Below are 19,320 nucleotides of genomic sequence, written 5' to 3' on the forward strand. Positions count from 1 at the left end.
AATCCCGGTCATCCAAATAAACCTGGTAAATACCTGCGGTCCCAGCACCGAGCCTTGCGGTACCCCACTAGTCACTGCCTGCTATTCTGAAAGGGACCCGTAAATTACCCTTTGTTTCCGCTGCCAACCAATTTTCTATCCCTCATACCATAGCAAGAATGTCAAATGCCTCCAGGTACACTGCAACTGTTGTCCCTTATCCTGGGACCAAAAAATTCCAGAAGATTAGCAGCATTTCCCCTTCGTGAATCCATGCTGTGGACCGATCCTGCTACTGCTATCCAAATGTCACTCATCTTCCCTACCATCGATGGGGCCCTGCCACCTTTACAAATGCAGAAGGACCTCTTTGATCCTGAACCTACACTCAATGCGTCCACACTCCTACCCTTATGAGGCCCTGGGGATTTATCAGCCCTCCAGTCCCATGCCACCATTCCCTCGCTTTTCTTCACTGCCTGCTGTAACCTGCATCCTTTCTACTACAAAAAAAAAAGACTTTATTTCCACTTTAAAAAAATTTTTTGAATTAGCTTGAACAAAACCCCCAAAATGTATACATTGTAAGATCCATATTTTGGTGTTGTACATAGTGCCTCTGAATGCTTTCCCTTTTTAGATTTTTTCCTGAAGTTTTGATCACCAAAATAGAGCCTAGATAATAATCTGCCTTCAGAAGATACAGAAGCTTTTTGCCCACCAGACTCCAAAGTGAATAACCTCACATTTATCCACATTAAACTGCATCTGCCCACTCACCCAACCTGTCCAAGTCACCCTGAATCCTCATAGCATCCTCCTCACAGTTCACACTGCCACCCAGCTTTGTGTCATCTACAAATTTGCTAATGTTACTTTTAATCCCTTCATCCAAATCATTAATAGATATTGTAAATACCTGTGGTCCCAGCACCGTGCCTTGCGGTACCCCACTAGTCACTGCCTGCTATTCTGAAAGGGACCCGTTAATTCCCACCCTTTGTTTCCTGTCTGCCAACCAATTTTCTATCCATGTCAGCACTCTACCCCCAATACCATGTGCTCTAATTCTTCCCACAAATCTCTTATGCTAGACATTATCAAATGCTTTCCGAAAGTCCAGGTACACTGCAACCACTGGCTCTCCCTTGTCCATTATCCTGGTTACATCCTCAAAAAATTCCAGAAGATTAGTCAAGCATTTCCCCTTCGTGAATCCATGCTGACTCGGACCGATCCTGCTACTGCTATCCAAATGTGCCACTATTTCATGTTTTACTATTGACTCCAGCATCTTCCCTACCATTGATGTCAGGCTAACTGCTCTATAATTCCGTGTTTTCTCTCTGCCACCTTTCTTAAAAAGTGAGATAACATTAGCTACCCTCCAATCCACAGGAACTGATCCTGAATTTAAAGAACATTGGAAAATGGTCACCAATGCGTCCACAATTACTAGAGCCACTTCCTTAAGTACCCTGGGATGCAGACCATCAGGCCCTGGGGATTTATCAGCCTCCAGTCACATCAGTCTACCCAACTCCATTCCCTGCTTAATGTTAATTTCCTTCAGTTCCTCCATAACCCTATGTCCTCTGGCCACTAGTACACCTTTCAACTTCCTTTTCTGCTCCGTTAGATGTATTACAAAAAAATTGACTTTATTTCCACTTTTAATTTTTTTTTAATCCATTTGCTCGAACAAAAATGTATCAGTACAAAAATGTATACATTGTAAGACTTCAATATTTTGGTGCTGTACATAGTGCCTCTGAATGCTATCAAGTTGCGAGATATACTATTTAGATTTTTTCCTGAAGTTTTATACTTCCAACGTCAAATATCTATGTTGGACTTAAAAATTAGAGCCTATGCACAAAATACATTACTGATTATTGTGCTTAGCTTTCTTAACACAGGAAAATCATCGGACAGAAGATACAGAAGCTTGAAAGCGCGTACCACCAGACTCAGGAACAGGTTCTTCTCCTCTATTATCAAGCCTCTGAACCATCCTTCCATAGGCTAGGGCACAGTCTGATTCTCATCTGCCTCAGAGAGGACATTAGACCCGTCTCAGGAACTGTTGCACTACAATGTTGATAACTACATTCTACACTCTGTATTTTTCACTCTACCTATTGTACTTGAGTTTGGCTCGATTGGATTTATGTTAACTATTATCTAATTTGCTTAGACAGCATGTCAGACGAGGCTTTTTTCACTCTTCCTTGGTCCACAGGACAATAATAATGAACTTAAACGAAATGGGACCTACAACACAGAACCAAGCAAACCTTTAAACACTAGGCTTGTCCAACTTTCACCTGCAAAAGGTGCCACAGTGTGGTAGTGGATAAGTACATTTTTTTTTAAATAGCTTGTGTTTGAGAACAATAAAACAATTGTAAAAACTGTAACAGCACTGCAAGCTTTTAAAATATTCAACAGCTGATTTATACAATGCATCACAATGTCAATGATTCAAATTTCTGTGAAATGTCGTGCTTTTTTAAAAATATAAGAAATACATGTACAATCATGAAAGAATGGAATCATCAATAGTGCAGGGAAATTTAAATGCACTTCAGCTGAATGTTAACCGATTCATAATATGTGTTTGACTTTCACAATGATATACAGGGAAAAACTCCAAGCTGGTCAGTGAAATGATTAATAGTTCTTTAAAATACAAAATTCAAATAAATCAGAATGAAGTACAAAATACAAATGGAACAGAAAAACATAATAATAGTTATGTCAAATAATTATTTTCCTTGATGTCAGTTAGTATCAATAAAATAAAAACCAAAGGAAATTTCTAAATGACCTTTTTTTCTACTTACCAGACACATTCTCCTGCTTCCTGCGCTGGAGTCTGATAACCTTTCGCCTGTCTAGGCCCCTGTGATTGTCAATGCAGACAGCAACACAATGAGTAACTGACAACCAAAGTTGTGACAGAGTATCTTAAAACCAGCATAAATATAGCATCTGCGAAAGGATCATGAGAGACCATTTAAACATTTTTAAGGCGTTACTCTGAAAATCTAAATCAGGCATAAAATGGGATTGTTAAATATTGCTAAAATCTTCATTGGGAAATATAGAATAATACGATAAGTGCGTGTAATAGAGCGGCCGTCTCACAGCTTAAGCAGCTGGGTTCGATCCAAACATCCTGTGCTGTCAGCGATACATTTGAACGCATGCAATGTAACCACAGGACTTTCCTCTGGGTGCTCCGGTTTCCTCCCACACCCCAAAGACGTGTGAGCCAAGAGTCTAATTGGCCTATGGAGGAGAGTACAGTTGATGGGAATTTGGGGGTAAGTTAAAAGGAAAATTAGTGAAAAACAATAGGTCTGAGAGTTGGCATAGATAATGGGCTGAATAGCCTCCTTCTGCGTCATGAGGAAATAATAAAATTAAAGGAATTATTTTGAAATTGTTTTCAATGTTATCATGAACACATCTTGTGGATTATGCTGAATTCCACTTCCAAACTGTTGCTGACCTTGGCATTTAATGCTACTAAATTGGTGCGCCAACAAACATGATTCTGTTCATTCAGTTTATTTCGTACCTGCAGTTCTCGCATGTGATAATAAAACCATCCTGGGTTAAGCTGCAATGACACCAGGGAAGGTTCTCGTCCTCAGATGAACTGTCGCTATCCTCGGAATTGTCATCATATCGTGGGCAACGCAATCGATTCAACTCAACTCGGGCGATTATTGTCTGTGCAGGTGGTGAAGCTGGGGGTGTTGGAGGAGGAGGAGCACCATAGTTATGGTCCTTTAAACAAAACAACAACATTATGGCCCTTTTAAACAAATATTATAAATAAATATATATATAGATAGATACACACACACATGTACATACATACACACACACACACACACGTACATACACACACACATACACATACATACACACACACACACATACACATATACACACACACACACACACACACACACACAAATGAATAAACAATTAAAATCTTTAGGAAATGAAATAAGTTTAAAAAAACAACAAAATAAAGTATCAATGAGTTAGCATTTGGCTTTTCAATCCAGCGATAAAAAATTCTAATTTCAACAACAGTACAAACAAACTCCTTATTTGCATGTAACAGTCAATATATGATTGTTACCAATTTCCTTTCAAAATATTCCAAACATTTATTATTGGTAGAAAAAAAGGTTTTCCCACTTCCTTATTTCAGAAATAAGTATGGTGCATGGGTTCCCCACATGGACCATTCCTAATATCAGCCATCTCATCAAGAAAATGGGTTTTATGCAAGCCAAAACAAAGGAACAGAATTGTAAGAAAAAATGTACTTGATTGATTTTTTTCCCTTCAATTCAATCAATTTAGATAATAGTTCCAATACACATAACAAGAGTATAGTTTCTTGGTGATCAGAAGAGTTGGCCAGGGAGACACCTTAAATGTAATAAACTAAGTTTTTTTGCAGCAAATTTTGAAGTTAGAGCAAATTAATTTTAAGATTTACAAGATTTGAATATGCTTTTATCTCAAGATGTTTCTTTTGATCTAACTTATGCATTAATTTTAGTTTGATCCAATTTCTTTGGAATTCCCTTTTAAAGTGTTTTATAGCCAATAACTGCTCATCATTTCCTAAATGTAGACAATGTTCCCAGGGTAGAGACTATATGCAATTGGGGGCCAAGAAACATGAGGAAATATTGGAGCCAAGACACAAACTCGCCATGAAGAGAACACTATATTCTGAGGCAAGAGTTTTAAGCATATTTGTTAACTAAAATTAAGGCTGGTTACAAAACCTAAGAAACCACCCAGGTTTTCTTATTAAACCGTGCTTTGAATGCAGCACTGAAATGATATCCCAAGAAGAGGATTTTCCTTCCAGAAAATATCTCATTTTAATCGTGCTTTTTTTTCTCATAATGAAGAGAATTAATAGCCAACAGTACCTCTCGGACCAAACATACGTAAACTGTAGAGAGGTGCAAGAATTCAGAAATCTGACCTTAATTGTAAGATGCAGGTTAAAAAGTATAAACAATTTTGAGGAAATCAGCTCTTTAAAACCCTGCAGGGTAGGGTCTTTTTCCACCAGCAAACAATTCTCTTAATTTAGTACTTATGGAAACTACCCGTGGGGATAGATCCAAAAGATACAAGGCAAAAGGTATAGGAATCCTCTCAGCTAGTTATGGAATTATGGAGCTGCTGCACCAACAATAGAAGCCACTGACACAAGCAGTTAAAAGGATTTTAGAAAAGGATTTAATGACTATTCAATTTCTACTGAAATGTTTGTGATTACAATATGGCAGATCTCAGCTCACAAAGCACTGAGAACCCCTAACAAATGGAAATAAAGCAGGAGAAAGATAACACACCATTTGTTTATCAGACGATTCGTCATAAAAGCTAAATATGGTGTTTTTAGTCAAATAGAAAGCTCCAAGTCAACTTAATTACATTATCTGGAGAATAGTGTTTCACAAATATCAGTGAGTAAAAAGGCAAAAAAAAACAGAAAGACGAGAGATATGGAGTTACGACAAGAAAGTTGAGATGAAATCCCTGCATGGTCATAAGCATGACAAACCTTCTGTGCAGAAAATCCTATGCATTTCTGAATAAGAGAACAAACCAGAATGCAAAGAAAATAGAGAAAAGTTCAAATAAGGCTGCATTTTTCACCAGGCAGTAAGTACTTAAAGGAATGCAAAACATATGATGAAAATTAAATGAATTTTGTTCCGGTTTGAACATGCGCAGAGAAAACCTTTTGAAGAAAAATTACTACCCCCCTGCAGTGGTGGTGGTATATATCTACCATTACATAAGGATTTTAACTGCATTTACCAAGAACAATAAGCATGTTTTGGGCATAGTCACACTTAAATCCAATGTAACATAACTGATTGCTTTGAATTAGCACAAAAAATATTGTTTTTAACAATATTATTGATGGTTATGATACAGGGAAATTGGAAGAGAAAGGAAAATGTATACTTGAGCATGGTACACCAATTTAATCAGGGTGAATTATTTACTGCAAAAGGCTATGGTGTAGTGAGTTGCTAAAACCCATAGGATCAATTCTAACTAAATCTGTGTACAGAGCAGAAATCTTTGCAAAACAACTTTTTGTAAATGCAAATCTCCAGTGGAAAACATAATTTATATCTGATGAAGTTTCAACAAGTTTTAATTAGGTTACATACAAAAAAAACGCTTACAGGGCGGCACGGTGACCCAGAGGTAGATTTGCTGAATTACAGTGCCGGTTGGCGCTGACTAGGTGGGCCGAAGGGCCCGTTTCCACGTTGTATCTCTAAACTAAAGTTGTTGCCTTACAGCACCAGAGACCCGGGTTCAATCCTAACTACGGGTGCTGTCCGTACGGAGTTTGTACATTCTCCCCGTGACCACGTGGGGTTTCCCTGGGTGCTCCGGTTTCCTCCCACATTCTAAAGACTTACCAGTTTGTAGAATAATTTGCTTCGGTAAAAATTTATAAAATTTTATAAAAATGAAAGGTGTCTAAATTAAGACTCTACTTTTAGTCTGTATGGCTTACATAGTTATTTTATTTGTGACAGTGAATGAATGCCTTACTAACTAATTTGCTTATGGCAATTACCTTCTCTTGCTCGTATAGTTTCCCAACAACCAAACTGCACTTTTTAATGCAAGAGTCCTGCTATTGAACATAGAACAATGCAGCACAAGAACAGTGCAGCAAAAGAACACGACCTTCGTCCACAATGTCTGTGCCAAACATGATGCCAAAACCATCATCTGTGCATAATCCATTTCCCTCCTTTCCCTGCCATATATCCATTTGGATATACCATATACGTATCCAAAAGCCTCTTAAATACCACTATTGTATCTGCCTCAACAACAAACTCCAGCAATGTGTTCCAGTCACTCGCCACCCTGTGCAAAAAAAAGTTGCCCCACACATCTCCTTTTGCTCCTCATTTTTGTTCTCCAAAAACCGTTATAAAACAGGAACCCCAGTAACATGCAGGACAGAAACAGTGCTTTTTATTTCCAGATTTATTTAAAAATTGATTTCAGTCCTCAAATTACAGATTTATATTGTCCGATCAGCACCAGTATCAACACATTAAAGCCCCACCTCATACTCCGGAGGTCCAAAACATTCAACTACTCACTCAAATGCCATTGCTAATTAATTTAACTCTTCAGTGATATTTTAATTATTAGTGCATTTAAAATATAAAGGATAGAATGTTTTTATTCTAATAACAGATTTGTACATCTAATAGTGGAAATGTGCATGGTATTGCTAAATAACATTTGAATAACAGAAGAAAATTAGGGATATAGATCCAGATTATTCAGAATACTGGATGATGAATATATTTGATAAGGAATTCCTCCTACTCTTAAAAAAAAAATCCATTTGAGCTCCTGTTATTGTTTTGTTTGGTTATACAAGAAAATATCTAGAAATCGCATCGAACAGAAGGCATCCGTAGAACTTGTAACATTTAACTATCCAATGTGCATTGGTACTTATTGGTGGTGCAAGTTTATTTCATGTGTCATTGTGTTCAAATAAAATTGTCCAGTTCCCCATTCTCAAGATTTCACATTTAGTCTTTCACGTTCCTATTCATCTTAAACTTTACAAATTTTGAAACTATCAATTCTCCTATGCCTTTGTTTTAAACATTTATACCAAATATTTCTCCACAATTTGAATGGAAACCTCAGTTGAACAAGATAAAGTCTGAAATAAAACACTTAGCCAGTCAGGCAGCATCTATGAAAGTAAAAATGTAGTTAACATTTTCAATCAAGCCCCATACAAAAATCAATATATTTTCTCGTTCTAAGCTCTGGAAAAAATCTTTGACTTGAAACATTAGCTCTCTCTCTTTTCTCACAGATGCTGCCTGGCCTGCTGAGTGTCTGCAGTATTTTCTGATTTAATATCAGTTAACCAACATGCCTTTGCACTTTTACATTGAAGGTGTAGCAGTAACAAACAGAGTAATTTAGACGTTACATGGTTGGTGTACATGCAAGTTTGGTCCTCTAACATATCAGTTATTGTTGCTGCTGCTGAGCGAGGGTGTTGTCTCGAGCTCAGCTACCTGGCGACTCGCGATCTCAAGGTGAGATCTGCTTATGTAGCAGGACACTCCCCTTAACCCATGACGTCACATGACAGCCCTCATAACCACTGACAAGAGTTCGACCACAAGTGGTCTGACCATCAGGTGACGCCACAGGACCCCCCCCCCCCCCCCCCCCCCAGAACCGGAGGAAGGAAAACGAGCAGGCCAACAAAACGCAGTAGCCAAAACTCGTAAATGCACAGGCGAAAATGAATAGAACGTGCTAACCTTCTACAAGAAGGTGTGAAAGCATGGTCGAGGGCGGCTCCTGCTGTGGGTCGGGGCACCCTGGCCGTGGGTCGGGACGGTGGGGCCCACGGGTGCAGTCGACTCTTCGGCTGTGGGCCATCCCGGCCGTATGCTGAGGGGTGCGAGGAGACCAATGCAAAAGCCGCAGGATGGACGAGACACAGTCGCATCTCATCGACCAGCAGTGGATAGTGACCCGAAAAATACAGCACTCAACAATGGCTGGGAGACGTCGGCAACAAAGCAAACCAAATAAAATACAACCAGGAAATAAGAATAAACTAAAAGCTAAACCTGGCAAGGTCATTACTATGTAAAAAAAAGTGAAGAGAGGAAAAAAAACTATAGTGAGCAAACAAGTCCAATAGTGGTAGGAAACTAAAAGTGCAAATTGGCCAATGTCCATGGTGCAGGATGGCTCGGGAATCCAATGTCCGATGAGAAGCTGTGCTGGAAAACAGGAGGTTGCAGTGACACCATCCGACCTAAAGTGGCACTGTTACCAGCGGTCAGGATGTAGAGACACCATCCGATCCGAGGTGGCGCCGTTGACGGTGGTCAGACTGCAGATCTAGCGTCGCTTCCGGCTGGCCACGGCGGCCTTTTGCATTCACTACGGCGGCCACGTGGTAGTAGGCCGTGGCGGCCATTTTGGCGGCAGGCTGAGGCGGCCGGCATCGAAGCGCCTAAACCCACCGCTGCAGATAGGGACTCCACCCACCGTTACCGTGTCGCCGGAGACCGGCTGCGCTGCCGCCCGCCCTCGGCGGAGACTGGAAGCTGCAGGGGAATCCGTCGCGGGTGCGCCGGCTCACACCCGCCCGAGGCTCCACCCCGATGCTGGGCCGACCACAGCCCGACCGGATGGGCGGCCAGGGGATGTTCGAAATCCGTGCCGGTGAGGAGCAGAAGGCAGTCTTCGGGCAGGTAGGCCCACTCGATCTAGAGGCTAGCAACAGCTGGCGGGGTAATGGGCGGGCCCGCTCTCTCCCCGCTCCCGGGGTGGGCGGCGTTGATGCTGGGGGTGGGGGGCTCCTAAACTCGCAGCTCCTGCAGCAGTTGGTGGGGGAACAGTGGCTGGTGGGGGAGCGACGGCAGCCACGGCCTTTCAGCTCTGGTGGTCGGCTCCGGGCAGGGAAGATTGGCGGTTGTCAAACAAGGCCCGGACCGCACCTATAGATCCGGGCGGCCTGCGGCATACCTTATGGTAGGGCCGGGTTGGCGGCAGCGTCGTTCAGCAGGGCTGGGCTGTCGGCTGCAGTCATCAGGTCTGCTGCTGAGCGAGGGTGTTGTCTCGAGCTCAGCTACCTGTCGACTCCCGATCTCAAGGTGAGATCTGCTTATGTAGCAGGACACTCCCTTTAACCCATGACGTCACGTGACAGCTCTCGTAACCACTGACGAGGGTTCAACTGACGCCACAAAGGTACAATATGCTCATATCCCAAAGTCGCACAAAATACTCACTATACGTTTTATTTATGTTTTACACTGACACTGACATAGTTACAAATCAACTTTAATATTAAATAACTTACCATAAATCACAATATTCCTTCAGCTTTCATCTGCGACAAAATCCACACTGAGGCATTATTTTTAATGTCTTGTGAATATGAATTTACAAATTCCTCCACGTTTCCAAGCTATTTAGCTAGCTTTATTCCTCCAAAGGTAGACACAAATTGCTGGAGTAACTCAGCGGGACAGGCAGCATCTCTGGAGAGGAGTGGGTGACGTTTCTGGTCGAGACCCTTCCTCAGAAGGTTCTCGACACGAAACGTCACCCACTCCTTCTCCAGAGATGCTGCCTGTCCCGCTGAGTTACTCCAGCAATTTGTGTCTACCTTCGATTTAAACTAGCATCAGCAGTCTTTGGTCAGCGAGACGGTTGCCCTGCCAGTAGCGTGTTCGTTATTTCTACTTTTTTTTTTAATGTGTCCAAATGTTTGTTTTAGTGTCTCTCGGTGTGTCTTGTGTGGGGGGTGGTGAGGGGGGGGAAGGGGGGAACCGCTTTTGGTCGCCTCCTCCACCGAGAGGCGATTTTTTCCATGTCGCCTCCCTCGCGGCCTAACACCATGGATTGGAGCAGTCTTTCCCGGAGTCGGGCCCAGAGTTTCAGCAGCGGGCGCAGCGTGGACTTTTCATTGCGGAGCAGGCGAGCCCTTGCTGGGGGGGTCGCCAGAAGGGAATGCCCCTATCGCGGACTGTTACATCCTGAAGCCGCGGTCTGCAGAGCTCCTAGACGCTGGTGCTGCGTGGACTTGCCATCCGAAGCGGGATCCCTCGCCGGGTATAGCCAGAGAAGAGCTCCGACTGCCGGCCTACAACATCCTGAAGCCGCAGTGTCCGGTAAGAAAGCGCCGATTCGGGACCTCCAGGCCGTGGAGTGTGTTCCATCGTCCCGATGAGAGGGCCTGTACATCCGGCCGTCCATAGGGGCGACTGCGGAGGTTTATGGCCCCGACCACGGGTGAACAATGGGGGAGGACTGACTGAACATTGTGCCTTCCACCACAGTGAAGAATGCTGTGGTGGAAGTTTGTGTTAAATCTTATTGTGTATTGTGTGTTCTTTTTTAATTGTACAGCTGCTGACAAATTCATTTCACTGCACTTTCGGGTGTATATGACAAATAAAATTAACCATTGACCTTCCTACACATTTTGTTTATTCCTTCAAATGTGATTAACTGATATTAAATTGCTTCACCACATTTTTGTCCATTTCTGATCTGATGTCTTAATGATCTCAGAATTATTTGGTACGTCTACCATTTAAGCTGAATCAGCTAATTTAATTTGCATTCTTTTTAAGCCTCTTCTCAGATTGTTAAAGTACATAGCAAACCAGAAACAGACAAAGATACTAAAATAGTATCTTACCAAATATTGCTGCCCACAAGCTGGCCTTAAATTCACATGGCTGGTTCATACCCGTAAATCGTTCCAGTAATCTCACACAAGGTTAACTATATCATAGTTGTAGGCTCAAGGACCAATATGGCTATTTGGAGGAAATTACTCTTTCAGGTGCATGCCATTTTGATTTAAACCTGTCAGAACAGAATGTACACATAGCATAGTTGCTGGTAAAACAGGGCTTGATTACTCACTGCATATGGCAGACCTCGGTATCCATGATGTTGTGCACTTCCATAGTTGTGATTTGCGTAGCTGTTCTTCTCAGCAACCGCAGGACTAGCTTCCACTGACTCTGGGCTAAAAAAATGAAGCCAAAGCCAAAACAAAATTAGTTCTCTCATTTTACTGATGTAGCTTTAAAGTTCTGTTTTGTTTACTGATTCGTGGATCTTTTACAAATCAAATGTTCTCTTCTTCCTTTTAGTATCAAACTGTACCAAGGGTCTCGATCCGAAACATCACCTATTCCTTTTCTCCAGAGATGCTGCCTGACCTGCTGAGTTACTCCAGCATTTTGTGTCTATCTTCCTGCAAAGTCACACTAATGTGCATTTTTTTTGCCTTTATTCAGTATTAGTACCTTGTTTCCAGTTTAAATATCAGACATCCATGCACTTTAGCAGCATATCACAATATCCTCTTTGAACTGACACAAAAAAATGGGATAATATAAAATGAAGTAAATGCTGGGGAAATCTCAGCAAGATTCATCTACATGAATTGGTGCCATCAAAACGAGCAGCAGAAGGGACGGGTATAATGATTTGATGTGCGTGAAAGACCCCAGGCTGGTGATGTTCAAACAGGCAAATGTTTGGGAATCGAGTACTTGCCTACATGGTCTGGGCAACTAGATTCCACACATATATCAAAGATTTCCAACTCTACCTGACCATTACATCTATCAATTACTCCTCTGCCACCAATCTGTCACAACGACTGATTAACATACACCATCTCTGGGGAAAAAAGATGGGTGACATTTCTGGCTTCAGTCTGAAGAAGGGTCCTGACCCGAAACGTCACCGATCCTTTTTCTCCAGAGATGTTGCCTGACCAGCTGAGTTACTCCAGCACTTTGTGTCTATCTTTGGGGGTAATATATCAGTTTAGTTTGGCAAAAGCCATGTAACCACTCAAACTAGTCCAGGCCAATATTTATCAATGTATTGGAACCATAAAAAATGATCTGGACTTGACTGCACACACATTGGAGATAAGAGCTTGAGAATATTACAATGGGGCCTACATTTTAAAGTATTTGTTTGTGGAATTACATAAAATTATGAAAGGGCACAGAATTGCATTGATTATAGAGCACAGAATGACAATGGTCAATTATTAAAAGGTATACAAAATAACACATTATTTTCCTCTGCTGCATACTGTACAGCAAGAACAGAGTGATAAAATAGGAAACGTTTCATTGCTTTCCAAAACAATTTCTATATCACACCACCAGAGGGCAATAACGTTACAAAGAAATGCCCCCTTTTCCGTACTGGCCATAATATCCCATTTCAATGGTTTCTTCACCTTGCAGCCTGTCACCCACCAACAACACATTTGTGTCAATACATGCAGGGGTAGAGGTCTATTTTAAGATTAGGCTGTACAGATCTGCAATTCTCAGAAGCTGCCATTTCAGGACCTCATAGATGAATACCCTGTGATCATCGTCATGTTTCCTGCATTCTGCTGCTGCCCTAACATCACCACCATCCCCCACACACAGAGCCCCAACCCAGTCCAAATGTGGCAGGCTCAGAGTGTCTTAGAATCCATGGTTGTGGCCTAAGTAGCAGTAGGACCTTCAGCAGTGCACTGAGGCAGCGCCTCAAAGTGCCCCTTAAAATACTGCTGGCAGTAAAAGCTAACAGGTTCTGCAAAGGTCAATGTTTCTGGCATTCAGAAATATTAAAAAATGATATGCATGGCTTTACAATATTTAAAAAAAATTAAAAGCACCTAATGGCTTATAAATAATTTAACATTATTTCTTATTTGCATTCCAACTGTTCAATTCTTCAGAGTAAAAGCTGGGGGAATCTCAGCAAGATTAATCTACATGACTTAGTACCACATCAAAACAAGCAGCAGAAGGGACTGGTGCAATGAATTGATGTGCATTAAAGACACCAGACTGCTGATGTCTAAATAGGTAAATGTTCGGGACTCAAGCACTTACCAGCATAGTCTGGACAGTTAGATTCCACACGAATATCCAATTCCACCTGACCATCGCATCTGCCAATTACTCCACTGCCACTAATCTGTCACAATGACTGTCGCTCTTCTAGGGAAATGCTAACTGCATTTCGTTGTCTCTGTACTGTACACTGCACAATGACAATAAAGTTTGAATCTGAATCTAACACATTACTGGGAGAGCAAGACATTTTTCCACTCAACTTAAAGCTGAAGCCATGTCGGAAAGAACTGCAGATGCTGGTTTAAATTGAAGGTAGACACAAAATGCTGTAGTAACTCAGCTGGACAGGCAGCATCTCTGGAGAGAAGGAATGGGTGACGTTTCGGATCGAGACCCTTCTTTTTTTTAAGGCGGTTGATGTCCCGCCAACAGTTGGAAATAAAAAGGTGCAAAGAGGGTAGAGAGCCATCCAGGGAGAGTCCGAGAGGAGGGAGACCGGTTAAAGCTGAAGCCATTTATTCAACCTCCACAAGAAACATCAAATCTTCCAAATCTTACCAACCAGTTCCAAACTCTTTATCAAATACTATTGGAAAATTATAGCTTCTTGATTAGTAAGGGTGTCAAATGTTACAGGGAGAAAGCAGAAATGGGTTGAGCGGGAAAAATAGATTAGCCACAATCTAATTACGGAGCAGACTTGATGGGCCGAATGGCCTAATTCTGCCGTAATGGCTTGTGATCTTATGTGTAGAAAGGAACTGCAGATTCTGGTTTAAAATGAAGATAGACACAAAATGCTGGAGTGACTCAGGGAACAGTCTGAAGAAGGGTCTCAACCCGAAACGACACCCATTCCTTCTCGCCAGAGATGCTGCCTGACCCGCTGAGTTACTCCCACATTTTGTATCTGTCTTGTGATCTTATGATCAATGTCTAATTCTAAACCCAACTGCTCTCCGACATTTACACAAGAAATTTAAACTGAAGTTTGGAGACAATATCTTTTCCATCACTGAAATTGCTTCATACCATTTCCATTCTATTACTCATTGGAATTTCATCCACTGTTTGCAGTCCTGCTTGTGCAATATGCACAGTATTGAAGTGTTCATAGCCTTACTGCTACAGAATCAAGACATTATCTATGTGGAAAATATCTGCGAGCATAATGAATAAATATATATACAAAGCAAGGAAGTATACAACATTACAGAACCACTACTTTCCAAGTTCAGGCCAATGCAACAGTTTAATTAATGCCTTTATGGGATTCTCTGGCAAAGGGAGGCTTAGTTTACTTTAGAGATACAGCACAGAAACAGGCCCTTCGGCCCACCGAGTCTGCACCGACCCCCGTACACTGGCACTGTCTGACACACCAAGGACAATTTACTTCCCACAAGCACAGTCTAAAATGCCACTGTTGTGAGCCAGACCCTCCTACCACCCCCCATCCCACTCCTTACTTCTCCATTTGGCAGTGATTGTCTCGATGCCAAGCTTGCAATTCCACAGGAAACAATTCAAAATTGAGAAAAATGCTTTTTTTAAAAAATATTTCCTTTTGCTTGAAAAGTCTTCAAGCTGCCTTGATCGCATTAAACCTACGTACTGCCTCACTTAGTTTAAGTTCTGCAGAGCAAAGTCTTTCCTTTCACCCAACGTAAACCCTTTATTTCATTTTTTCCTGTATCTTGTCCAGCCTCGCCTTAGATGCATCTTTATTATTTACTTCAATCACTCCCCAAGATAACAAGTGCTATTATATTACTAACTGGGTATTATCAATTCCTATGTAATGGTAAAGTCATCAAAGGTGCACTGTTTGACCCACCATGTTGACTTTCTGACATAGGTATTCATCTCAGAATCTAGCCCTTTCCTTGTTCCTGATAAATTTGTGTTTTTTCCCCTTTTTAAATATATCCAATTCCCTTTTGACAAGTGACTATTAAACTTCCTTCCACCCACCCTTCTGAGCTACACCAACACTTTGTGTCCTTTTTTGTGTAAACCAACCTTTCCTTGTTTCCTCTGGGTCATTCAATTGCATGATTTATTATGAACCACCAGTAGATGGCAGCAAGTAATCTGGTAACCTGCACTTTATAAGGCAGGGGAGCTTGATGAGTGAAAACATCTAATAAATCATGAATGAGAGAGGCATACAGTTATCAACACATTCTTCCAGGTGAAATGAATTTATTTCCATGTGTGTTCAATTAAAATAATTAATTCTAAGCAAACTGGAGGAAACTGGAGGAACAACACCTCATATTCTGCCCGAGTAGTCTACAAACCAATGGCATGAATATCACCTCTGATTTCAGCTAACCTACTTTTGTTGATCCTTTCTCTCTCTTCTGATCCACCCACTTGCTCTCACACACCCTTCTTTTCAATAACCCGTTTCTTTCCCCCTCCCACTTACCCCATAAGCCCATCATGTACACACACCTTCCAAAGTACATATTTAAAATAAAAGGAGCAAGCAGTATTTCAGATGAGAATGATGTGGAAAGGTTTTTTCTCAGGCTGGCATGAAAGATGGGAAGGCTCTTCCGAAAAGCAGAGGAAAAGCAGAGCAGTCATGTCTTGGACGATAGTAATTCCTCAACCAGTCACAAAAATAACTTAAGCACTAATGCCTTAAATTATCAGTTAGGAACATGCCTTATCTCCCTCAAATCTTTCAAGCTGCCTCTCAACCTTTACCAATTCAATGAACGGTTAATATTTAATGAAATTCACAAGGAGCGTTATCCATTACTATTACCAACATCCTTTGAAATTCTGATTCCATTAACAAAATAATCTAATGGGTTTAGTTGTTAACATGCCCTGCATGGATAGAATAATGCAGTATTTGGTTCAGCTATGTAAAAAAGGTCGCAAGTACCATAACGTCACCACAAAATGTTAAATGCAGCCATTTTTTGTAATGGTGAGAAGATGGAAAGTAAGTTGTTCCAGTTACAAGATATCCAATCACTTTAAAAACCTCATAGGTAATTATAGACACCAAAAGACTTGTTTGTATGAACAGTGTAAGCGGGGATATCTAGGTTTTATCCAGCCAAATTGTTTTGTAACAACTTTCAGGTTGTCTGCACAATGGATTTGTCAAAGGATAAATGCTCACCACAGAAACAGATAGACACCAGTTGAGATATAACAAACTTCATCATCACACATGCCAAATGCAAAGATAATTTCTTCTGCAAAACACTACATAATCCACAGAAACAAATTCCAGCTAAAGATTAATCAATTTTCAGCTTGCTAAAGATTTCGGCTTCATATATATATTTGTGCAAATTAATTGAATGAAGAATAACACACCAAAATACACGTTGCATTGCTACCGTTTATTCATTATCACCGCACCATTATATCTTTAGTACATCATATGTCCATCACGGTTTTTTATCAAAACTTAGACACGATTTGGCATGGAATCGACCAAATTCTGAGAGTTTGCAATTCCGCAGGAATTTTTTCATCTCAATACCAAAGCTAAATTATGGCCTCAATGAACTTCTGCCTCATGGAACAGTCCTTTCCTTGCAGTCTCTCCTTGATAAATGACTACAAATTTGCAATCCGATTTTGATCAGGCAAGTTATCAGTCCAGTCCAAGACACGTATCCCCTTGCTGGAAAAATTGGGTCACCAATACTGATGCACCGCTGATGCAAGGTTTTGTTGGTATATCCCAGATCTGGAAAAGTCTTCGCTATCTCTGGCACTACTCGTCTCTGCAACACTTTGATATATTGCGGCAATGTCATCGTCCATCAATTGGGAGCAGCAAAACAACACAACAGTCGCTGAAACAACCCCAGAATATCTTCTTTTCAGGAATTTGAAGGGTCCTGACCCCCAAAGGTCACCAGTCCACGTTCTGCAGAGATGCTGCCTGACCCGTTGAGTAAATCCAGCTGTCATCTTTTCAGGCGGTTTGACAAACTGGTCGATATGGCATCTCTCACCGGCTCGCCAAACATGGCTACGTTGGTCCTGAACCAGGGAATGGCTCTCATCACTGAATTACACCTTTCTCCTGTCCTCACGTTCCAATCTTTATATTCTAAGGCCCATTGGTATCATTTCTTCTTCATCGCAGCAGTTAGAAGTTGTTTTGGCTATACGATCGACTTCAATGAGGCATCGGCACATGGCGTTTGTGTTTTGGAATGAATATCCGGAGAATGAAAAATGAACAGAAGAACTCTTTCGGAGAGATTTATACCTTTTCAGAAAAATACAAGAACATATGGTGGACATAGAAAATCATCATTTGATTAAATAGCAAAATCAGCCCATGTTTCAAATAATTTGCAAAAGGATACTTGCTGACAAATTCAAGCCCTTGCTTACACAGGATGATCACTACAGAATTCTCATTTGTTCTGTCATTCACCTCCACACAATACGAATAGAACCATTTTTGCTATTGAGGGAGTGCAGCGTAGGTTCACAAGGTTAATTCCCTGGATGGCTGGACTGTCATATGCTGAGTGAATGGAGCGGCTGGGCTTGTACACTCAGGATTTTAGAAGGATGAGAGGGAATCTTATTGAAACATAAGATAGTTAAGGGTTTGGACACGCTGGAGGCAGGAAACATGTTCCCGATGTTGGGAGAGTCCAGAATCAGAGGCTACAGTTTAAGAATAAGGGGTAAGCCACTTAGAACGGAGACGAGGAAACACTTTTTCCTCACAGAGAGTTGTGTCTGTGGAATTCTCTGCCTCAGAGGGCGGTGGAGGCCAGTTCTCTGGATACTTTCAAGAGAGAGCTAGATAGAGCTCTTAAAGTCAGGAAATATGGGGAGAAGGCAGGAACGGGGTACTGATTGGGGATGATCCGCCATGATCACATTGAATGGCGGTCGGTGCTGGCTCGAAGGGTTGAATGGCCTACTCCTGCACCTATTGTCTATTTTTGTACATTTACCATGGTTGGCTTTGATTGCTGGCCAAAAGGCCTGTTCCTGTGCTGTTCTAAGATTGATGAAAGTATCGTTTTATTGGAGAGTTTCAAAAAGAAACCTGGTGTTCTTTAAAAAACTTCATTTTCGGGTTCAACCTAAATTCCTTCCATAAGGTTTACCACAAGCTGGAGTTAACTGAAGCTCCTGTGCTGATGCAAGAGGAGTGTGACGTGAAGAAATAAATAGAACTTCAGATATCGACAGAGCAATGAGAATATAATTGAGACTCTTTCTTTGGCATAATAATCCAGCACATACCCAAGGTGGATCTCCTTAAATACAGCCACAAAATGCGAGGATGACAAAAGATGAAAACGCTATAACACACATATGTGATGGAAACATGCCTGATTATGCTTCAATCATTTTTAAGCACATTACTGCTCAAGTAAAGTGAATGGGATGCAAAACATTCACTCTCAAAATCCAAAATACAACCCTAAGGTATTGCGGGACAAATGAAGAATAGAGGTCAACATCAAAGCAACACATGAAAACCTTTCTTTCAGGCATAAAATTCATTTTCAGGTCGGGTGGCAAGAGGAAGAAATGATAAAAGGTTTGTACAATTCAACTTTTTCAGCTTGTAACATCGCTTTGAGGGATGTGCATTGAGGAGAACATTGTCATGCAATTCAAGTTATCTCAATGCTGCTAGGTAAACCAGGCAGCATAGAGGTGCATGCGTGCAATGGCGAATGAATGATGTAATTACATTTCTTTGAGATTGCCTTTAACTTTAGCCTAAACAGCTTCAGTGAAAAAAACATGTTTCTTGCAGTAATTCCTTTCTCAAGGGGAATCTCATAATTGTACACTTTGCTACTCGCCTACTATCAGTGACCTG

The 19,320-nt window shown here is 41.3% G+C and overlaps 1 protein-coding gene across 12 annotated transcripts in view; it reads right to left on the bottom strand.

Annotated features, from left to right (window-relative positions):
- Positions 1-19,320, bottom strand: part of setd5 (SET domain containing 5) — a 144,702-nt gene that overhangs the window by 63,122 nt on the left and 62,260 nt on the right. For all 12 annotated transcript variants that reach the window (XM_055648108.1, XM_055648111.1, XM_055648101.1 and 9 more), the window contains 3 exons: positions 11,515-11,620; positions 3,566-3,777; positions 2,826-2,884 (listed from right to left, as the gene is read on the bottom strand). In XM_055648108.1, the coding sequence (XP_055504083.1) occupies positions 2,826-2,884; positions 3,566-3,777; positions 11,515-11,620 (377 nt within the window). The remainder of the gene's footprint in view (positions 1-2,825; positions 2,885-3,565; positions 3,778-11,514; positions 11,621-19,320) is intronic.

This window comes from Leucoraja erinacea, chromosome 16 (assembly GCF_028641065.1).
Source record: "Leucoraja erinacea ecotype New England chromosome 16, Leri_hhj_1, whole genome shotgun sequence".
NCBI classification, from domain to species: domain Eukaryota; kingdom Metazoa; phylum Chordata; class Chondrichthyes; order Rajiformes; family Rajidae; genus Leucoraja; species Leucoraja erinaceus.